At 19.2% G+C, this 10,000-nt stretch overlaps 1 protein-coding gene across 4 annotated transcripts in view; it reads left to right on the forward strand.

The window, feature by feature from the left end:
* Positions 1–10,000, forward strand: part of sash1b (SAM and SH3 domain containing 1b) — a 152,346-nt gene that overhangs the window by 125,019 nt on the left and 17,327 nt on the right. For 3 of the 4 annotated variants that reach the window (XM_061924491.1, XM_061924493.1, XM_061924495.1), the window contains one exon: positions 8,899–8,973. The exons of the other annotated variant lie outside the window; for it this stretch is intronic. In XM_061924491.1, the coding sequence (XP_061780475.1) occupies positions 8,899–8,973 (75 nt within the window). The remainder of the gene's footprint in view (positions 1–8,898; positions 8,974–10,000) is intronic. 4 annotated transcript variants of the gene reach the window in all.

Consider the following 10,000-nt stretch of genomic DNA (forward strand, 5'->3'; position numbering starts at 1 on the left):
AAAAAATAATTACAAATTACATTTAAAACTGACTTTTTTTTATTTGAAAAATCTTTTTTTAATACTTGATGAAAACTTATTTTGTATAAAAAATGTTTTGATACAATATGAATAAATTGTTTTATACTATACAGAAATGGAAAAAAATACATCAAATTTAATTGTTTTAATAAACTAACAAAACTAATAAAAACTTGTGTTTTTTCTATCCATTTTTATTTTTCTCATTTGAATATAATGTGGATTGTTTACAAATGTTTGATGGCCTGTTATTTTGCATTAAGTTTTTTAATTTATTTACATTTTCATTTCTCCTTCTTTTCTTTTTATTTTCCATATTCATGTAAAAATAATTACAAATGTGGAAATGACATTAAAAGCTGATGCCATTATTTTTTTTATTTGAAAAATATGTATTATTTATTAAAATTATTAAAATATTATTAAAATTACCAATTCATTTTAAATAAAAAATATTCTCATTTTTTTATGAAAACCTGTCATTTTGTATCAATTTTTTATTTATTTATATTTGTTATTTTTTTCTTTCCCCTTCTTTTCATTTTATTTTTAATAATAATGTAAAAATAATTACAAATTACATTTAAAACTGACTTTTTTTTATTTATTTGAAAAAAAAAAATTTTAATACTTGATGAAGACTTACTTTGTATAAAAATGTTTTCATACAGTATGAATTACTTTGTCGACTATACAGAAATTGAAAAAATATATCAAAAATGTTATTTTTTTGTTTTTATTTTATTAAAATTACCAATTAATTTGAATTAACAAATATTGTCTCATTATAATACTGTTAGTAGATATAATTTCAAAATTATTTAATTGAAAAAAGGCTTCAATTTTGTATCAAGTTTTTTAAATTAAGTTACATTTTTATTTCCATTTCCCCTTTTAATTTTCATATTACTGCAAAAACTAATAAATCTTGTTTTATTTTGTATCCGGTTTTTTTCTCTCATTTTGATATAATGTGAATTGTTTTAATTTTTAATTTCCCCTTCTTTTCATTTTATTTTCAATATTAATGTAAAAATAATTACCAATGTGGAAATGACATTAAAAGCCGATGCCATTATTTTTTTTATTTGAAAAATATTTACTATTTATTAAAATCATTAAAATATTATTACTATTACCAATTAATTTGAAATAAGAAATATTGTAATTTTTTTAATGAAAACCTGTCATTTTGTATCAAGTTTTTATTTATTTATATTTGTTATTTCTTCTTTCCCCTTCTTTTTATTTTATTTTTAATAATAATGTCAAAATAATTACAAATTACATTTAAAACTGACTTTTTTTTATTTGAAAAATCTTTTTTTAATACTTGATGAAAACTTATTTTGTATAAAAAATGTTTTGATACAATATGAATAAATTGTTTTGTACTATACAGAAATGGAAAAAAATACATCAAATGTAATTGTTTTAATAAACTAACAATACTAATAAAAACTTGTGTTATTTCTATCCATTTTTATTTTTCTCATTTGAATATAATGTGGATTGTTTACAAATGTTTGATGGCCTGTTATTTTGCATAAAGTTTTTTAATGTATTTACATCTTCATTTCTCCTTCTTTTCTTTTTATTTTCAATATTAATGTAAAAATAATTACAAATGTGGAAATGACATTAAAAGCTGATGCCATTATTTTTTTTATTTGAAAAATATTTATTATTTATTACAATTTATTAAAATATTAAAATTACCAATTAATTTGAAATAAAAAATATTGTCATTTTTTATGAAAACCTGTCATTTTGTATCAAGTTTTTATTTATTTATATTTGTTATTTCTTCTTTTCCCTTATTTTCATTTTATTTTTAATAATAATGTAAAAATAATTACAAATTACATTTAAAACGGACTTTTTTTTTTTATTTGAAAAATATTTTTTTTAATACTTGATGAAGACTTACTTTGTATAAAAATGTTTTCATACAATATGAATTACTTTGTCGACTATACAGAAATTGAAAAAATATATCAAAAATGTTATTTTTTTGTTTTTATTTTATTAAAATTACCAATTAATTTGAATTAACAAATATTGTCTCATTATAATACTGTTAGTAGATATAATTTCAAAATTATTTAATTGAAAAAAGGCTTCAATTTTGTATCAAGTTTTTTAAATTAAGTTACATTTTTATTTCCATTTCCCCTTTTAATTTTCATATTACTGCAAAAACTAATAAATCTTGTTTTATTTTGTATCCGTTTTTTTTCTCTCATTTTGATATAATGTGAATTTTTTTAATTTTTAATTTCCCCTTCTTTTCATTTTATTTTCAATATTAATGTAAAAATAATTACAAATGTGGAAATTACATTAAAAGCTGATGCCATTATTTTTTTTATTTGAAAAATATTTATTATTTATTAAAATCATTAAAATATTATTACTATTACCAATTAATTTGAAATAAGAAATATTGTATTTTTTCATGAAAACCTGTCATTTTGTATCAAGTTTTTATTTATTTATATTTGTTATTTCTTCTTTCCCCTTCTTTTTATTTTATTTTTAATAATAATGTAAAAAATAATTACAAATTACATTTAAAACTGACTTTTTTTTATTTGAAAAATCTTTTTTTAATACTTGATGAAAACTTATTTTGTATAAAAAATGTTTTGATACAATATGAATCAATTTTTTTATACTATACAGAAATGGAAAAAAATACATCACATTTAATTGTTTTAATAAACTAACAAAACTAATAAAAACTTGTTTTATTTCTATCTATTTTTATTTTTCTCATTTGAATATAATGTGGATTGTTTACAAATGTTTGATGACCTGTTATTTTGCATTAAGTTTTTAAATGTATTTACATTTTCATTTCTCCTTCTTTTCTTTTTATTTTCAATATTAATGTAAAAATAACTACAAATGTGGAAATGACATTAAAAGCTGATGCCATTTTTTTTTTTTGAAAAATATTTATTATTTATTAAAATTATTAAAAATTATTAAAATTACCAATTAATTTTAAATAAAAAATATTGTAATTTTTTTTATGAAAACCTGTCATTTTGTATCAATTTTTTATTTATTTATATTTGTTATTTTTTTCTTTCCCCTTCTTTTCATTTTATTTTTAATAATAATGTAAAAATAATTACAAATTACATTTAAAACTGACTTTTTTTTATTTATTTGAAAAAAAAAAATTTTAATACTTGATGAAGACTTACTTTGTATAAAAATGTTTTCATACAATATGAATTACTTTGTCGACTATACAGAAATTGAAAAAATATATCAAAAATGTTATTTTTTTTGTTTTTATTTTATTAAAATTACCAATTAATTTGAATTAACAAATATTGTCTCATTGTAATACTGTTAGTAGATATAATTTCAAAATTATTTAATTGAAAAAAGGCTTCAATTTTGTATCAAGTTTTTTAAATTAAGTTACATTTTTATTTCCATTTCCCCTTTTAATTTTCATATTACTGCAAAAACTAATACATCTTGTTTTATTTTGTATCCGTTTTTTTTCTCTCATTTTGATATAATGTGAATTGTTTTAATTTTTAATTTCCCCTTCTTTTCATTTTATTTTCAATATTAATGTAAAAATAATTACCAATGTGGAAATGACATTAAAAGCCGATGCCATTATTTTTTTTTATTTGAAAAATATTTACTATTTATTAAAATCATTAAAATATTATTACTATTACCAATTAATTTGAAATAAGAAATATTGTATTTTTTTCATGAAAACCTGTCATTTTGTATCAAGTTTTTATTTATTTATATTTTTTATTTCTTCTTTCCCCTTCTTTTTATTTTATTTTTAATAATAATGTAAAAAATAATTACAAATTACATTTAAAACTGACTTTTTTTTATTTGAAAAATCTTTTTTTAATACTTGATGAAAACTTATTTTGTATAAAAAATGTTTTGATACAATATGAATAAATTGTTTTATACTATACAGAAATGGAAAAAAATACATCAAATTTAATTGTTTTAATAAACTAACAAAACTAATAAAAACTTGTGTTTTTTCTATCCATTTTTATTTTTCTCATTTGAATATAATGTGGATTGTTTACAAATGTTTGATGGCCTGTTATTTTGCATTAAGTTTTTTAATTTATTTACATTTTCATTTCTCCTTCTTTTCTTTTTATTTTCAATATTAATGTAAAAATAATTACAAATGTGGAAATGACATTAAAAGCTGATGCCATTATTTTTTTTATTTGAAAAATATTTATTATTTATTAAAATTATTAAAATATTATTAAAATTACCAATTAATTTTAAATAAAAAATATTCTCATTTTTTTATGAAAACCTGTCATTTTGTATCAAGTTTGTATTTATTTATATTTGTTATTTCTTCTTTCCCCTTCTTTTCATTTTATTTTTAATAATAATGTAAAAATAATTACAAATTACATTTAAAACTGACTTTTTTTTATTTATTTGAAAAATATTTTTTTTAATACTTGATGAAGACTTACTTTGTATAAAAATGTTTTCATACAATATGAATTACTTTGTCGACTATACAGAAATTGAAAAAATATATCAAAAATGTTATTTTTTTGTTTTTATTTTATTAAAATTACCAATTAATTTGAATTAACAAATATTGTCTGATTGTAATACTGTTAGTAGATATAATTTCAAAATGATTTAATTGAAAAAAGGCTTAAATTTTGTATCAAGTTTTTTAAATTAAGTTACATTTTTATTTCCATTTCCCCTTTTAATTTTCATATTACTGCAAAAACTAATAAATCTTGTTTTATTTTGTATCCGTTTTTTTTCTCTCATTTTGATATAATGTGAATTGTTTTAATTTTTAATTTCCCCTTCTTTTCATTTTATTTTCAATATTAATGTAAAAATAATTACCAATGTGGAAATGACATTAAAAGCCGATGCCATTATTTTTTTTATTTGAAAAATATTTACTATTTATTAAAATCATTAAAATATTATTACTATTACCAATTAATTTGAAATAAGAAATATTGTATTTTTTTCATGAAAACCTGTCATTTTGTATCAAGTTTTTATTTATTTATATTTATTTCTTCTTTCCCCTTCTTTTTATTTTATTTTTAATAATAATGTAAAAATAATTACAAATTACATTTAAAACTGACTTTTTTTTATTTGAAAAATCTTTTTTTAATACTTGATAAAAACTTATTTTGTATAAAAAATGTTTTGATACAATATGAATAAATTGTTTTGTACTATACAGAAATGGAAAAAAATACATCAAATTTAATTGTTTTAATAAACTAACAAAACTAATAAAAACTTGTGTTATTTCTATCCATTTTTATTTTTCTCATTTGAATATAATGTGGATTGTTTACAAATGTTTGATGGCCTGTTATTTTGCATTAAGTTTTTTAATTTATTTACATCTTCATTTCTCCTTCTTTTCTTTTTATTTTCAATATTAATGTAAAAATAATTACAAATGTGGAAATGACATTAAAAGCTGATGCCATTTTTTTTAATTTGAAAAACATTTATTATTTATTAAAATTATTAAAATATTATTAAAATTACCAATTAATTTGAAATAAAAAATATTGTCATTTTTTTATGAAAACCTGTCGTTTTGTATCAAGTTTTTATTTATTTATATTTGTTATTTCTTCTTTCCCCTTCTTTTCATTTTATTTTTAATAATAATGTAAAAAATAATTACAAATTACATTTAAAACTGACTTTTTTTTTCTTTATTTGAAAAATGTTTTTTTTAATACTTGATGAAGACTTACTTTGTATAAAAATGTTTTGATACAATATGAATTACTTTGTCTACAATACAGAAATTGAAAAAATACATCAAAAATGTTATTTTTTTGTTTTTATTTTATTAAAATTACCAATTAATTTGAATTAACAAATATTGTAATACTGTTAGTAGATATAATTTCAAAATTATTTAATTGAAAAAAGGCCTCTATTTTGTATCAAGTTTTTTAAATTAAGTTACATTTGTATTTCAATTTCCCCTTTTAATTTTCATATTACTGCAAAAACTAATAAAAACTTGTTTTATTAGTATAAACATTTTTTTGATACAATATGAATTTTCCATACTATACATAAACGGATAAAATAAACCAAATTGTATTTATTTTATTTTATTAAAATTACCAATTAATTTGAATTAAGAAAAATTGTCTCATAGCAATACTGTTAGTAGATGGAATTCCAAAAATGTTTAATTGAAAAAGGCCTTTATTTTGTATCACGTTTTTTAAATTAAGTTACATTTTTATTTCCGTTTCCCCTTTTAATTTTCATATTACTGCAAAAACTAATAAAAACATGTTTTATTTTGCATCCATTTATTGGTTTTTGTTTGAATATAATGTGAATTGTTTATATTTTTTTGATGAAAACCTGTTATTTTTTATCAAGTTTTTATTTATTTATATTTTTAATTTCTTCTTTCCCATTCTTTTCAATTTATTTTTACTATTAATGTAAAAATAATGACAAATTACATTTAAAACTGACATTTAATTTTTTCATTTGAAAAATCTTTTTTTAATACTTGATGAAAACTTTTGTATACAAAAAATGTTTTGATACAATATAATAATATAATTTTCTATACTATACAGAAATGTAAAAAATACATCAAACTTAATTGTTTTATTTTCATTAAAATTACCAACTAATTTGAATTAAGAAATATTGTCTAATTTAAATACTGTTAGTAGATAGAATTTCAAAATAATTTAATTGAAAAAAGGCTTCTATTCTGTATAAAGTTTTTAAAAATTAGGTAACATTTTTATTTCAGTTTCCCCTTTTAATTTTCATATTACTGCAAAAACTAATAAAAATTTGTTTTATTCTGCATCCATTTATTGGTTTTCATTCGAATATAAAGTGAATTTTTTTTTTACATATTTTTTTATGAAAACCTGTCATTTTGTATCAAGTTTTTATTTTTTTTTATTCTTTCCCCTTCTTTTAATTTAATTTTCAATATTAATGTAAAAATTATTACAAATTTCATTCAAAACTGACATTAATTGTTTTATTTGAAAAATATTTGTTTAATACTTGATGAAAACTTACTTTGTATAAAAAATGTTCTGATACAATATGAATGACATTTTTTATGCTATACAGAAATGGAAAAAACACGTCAAAAATGTTTTTATTTTATTTTTGTTTTATTAAAATGACCAATTAATTTGAATTAAGAAATATTGTTAAAAAAAACATGTTTTATTTTGTATCCATTTATTGGTTTTCATTTGAATATAATGTAAATTTTTTTGATTTTTCTTTTTCTTTTTATGAAAACCTGTTATTTTGTATCATGTTTTTATTTTTTTTAAATACAAAAATGGAAAAAATACATAAAGTTGTATTTATATTTTCTTTCAATTAAAATGAACAATTATTTTGAATTAAGAAATATTGTTTCATTGTAATACTGTTAGTAGATAGAATTTCAAAATAATTTAATTGAAAAAAGGCTTCTATTCTGTATAAAGTTTTTAAAAATTAAGTAACATTTTTATTTCAGTTTCCCCTTTTAATTTTCATATTACTGCAAAAACTAATAAAATGTGTTTTATTCTGCATCCATTTATTGGTTTTCATTTGAATATAATGTGATTTTTTTTTTTTACATATTTTTTTATGAAAACCTGTAATTTTGTATCAAGTTTTTATTTTTTTTATTCTTTCCCCTTCTTTTCATTTTATTTTCAATATTAATGTAAAAATTATTACAAATTACATTTAAAACTGACATTAATTGTTTTATTTGAAAAATATTTGTTTAATACTTGATGAAAACTTACTTTGTATAAAAAATGTTTTGATACAATATGAATGACATTTTTTATACTATGCAGAAATGGAAAAAATACATCAAACTTAATTGTTTTATTTTCATTAAAATTACCAACTAATTTGAATTAAGAAATATTGTCTAATTTAAATACTGTTAGTAGATAGAATTTCAAAATAATTTAATTGAAAAAAGGCTTCTATTTTGTATAAAGTTTTTAAAATTAAGTTACATTTTTATTTCAATTTCCCCTTTTAATTTTCATATTACTGCAAAAACTAATAAAAATGTGTTTTATTCTGCATCCATTTATTGAATATAATGTGAATTTTTTTTACATATTTTTTTATGAAAACCTGTAATTTTGTATCAAGTTTTTATTTTTTTTTATTCTTTCCCCTTCTTTTCATTTTATTTTCAATATTAATGTAACAATTATTACAAATTACATTTAAAACTGACATGAATTGTTTTATTTGAAAAATATTTATTTAATACTTGATGAAAACTTATTTTGTATACAAAAAATGTTTTGATACAATATGAATTACATTTTCTATGCTATACAGAAATGGAAAAAATACGTCAAAAATTTTATTTTTTTATTTTTGTTTTATTAAAATGACCAATTAATTTGAATTAAGAAATATTGTTAAAAAAAAACATGTTTTATTTTGTATCCATTTATTGGTTTTCATTTGAATATAATGTACATTTTTTATTTTTTATGAAAACCTGTTATTTTGTGTCATGTTTTTATTTTTTTTAAATACAAAAATGGAAAAAATACATAAAGTTTTATTTATATTTTCTTTCAATTAAAATGAACAATTAATTTGAATTAAGAAATATTGTTTCATAGTAATACTTTTAGTACATAGACATAATAAATAATTTAATGATAAATTGATCATTAAAAATGTGGGATTGATTGTTGGCTTAGTGCACTACTTGCTCTCCACCAGCAGAGGCGCTATTGAGTCAATTAAATAAAATAAGTTGTATATTTATCTATGCAATAATTGTTTGCTGTGTGTGTGCAGCTGAAGGAGTTTGAGGTACAGAACAAGCAGACGTGCAGGTCGGAACCCACCGAGTGCACGCAGACCTCCGACAAGGTGAGTCCTTGTAGTGTTGATGCGGCTGGAACCTGCCTCTGTCCCTGCAGTGAACTCAGGGACACTTCAGAAAACCACTGTCAGTAACTACAGTCGGTCGCTACATCTGTAAGCGCAAGTTAAAACTCTACTATGCAAAGCCACGGACATTTATCAACAACACCCGCTGGTTTCGAGCTCATCTAAGATGGACCGTTGCAAAGTGGAAAAGTGTTCTGTGGTCTGACGAGTCCACATTTCAAATTGTTTTAGGAAACTGTGGACGTCGTGTCCTCCGGAAAAGAACCATTCGGACTGTTCTAGGCGCAAAGTGCAAAAGGCAGCATGTGTGATGGTATGGGGGTGTATTAGTGCCCAAGGCATGGGTAACTTACACATATGTGAAGGAATCATTAGTGCTGAAAGATGCATACAGGTTTTGGAGCAACACATCATGAGAAAATGTAATTCATATTGTATCAAAACATTTTTTGTATACAAAATAAGTTTTCATCAAGTATTAAACAAATATTTTTCAAATAAAACAATTAATGTCAGTTTTAAATGTAATTTGTAATAATTTTTACATTAATATTGAAAATAAAATGAAAAAAGGGGAAAGAATAAAAAAAATAAAAACCTGATACAAAATGACAGGTTTTCATAAAAAAATATGTAAAAAAAATTCACTTTATATTCGAATGAAAACCAATAAATGGATGCAGAATAAAACACATTTTTATTAGTTTTTGCAGTAATATGAAAATTAAAAAGGGAAACTGAAATAAAAATGTTACCTAATTTTTAAAAACTTTATACAGAATAGAAGCCTTTTTTCAATTAAATTATTTTGAAATTCTATCTACTAACAGTATTACAATGAGACAATATTTCTTAATTCAAATTAATTGTTCATTTTAATTGAAAGAAAATATAAATAAAACTTTATGTATTTTTTCCATTTTTGTATTTAAAAAAAATAAAAACATGACACAAAATAACAGGTTTTCATAAAAAGAAAAAAAAAAAGTACATTATATTCAAATGA

This window comes from Nerophis lumbriciformis, linkage group LG29 (assembly GCF_033978685.3).
Source record: "Nerophis lumbriciformis linkage group LG29, RoL_Nlum_v2.1, whole genome shotgun sequence".
Taxonomy (NCBI): Eukaryota; Metazoa; Chordata; class Actinopteri; order Syngnathiformes; family Syngnathidae; genus Nerophis; species Nerophis lumbriciformis.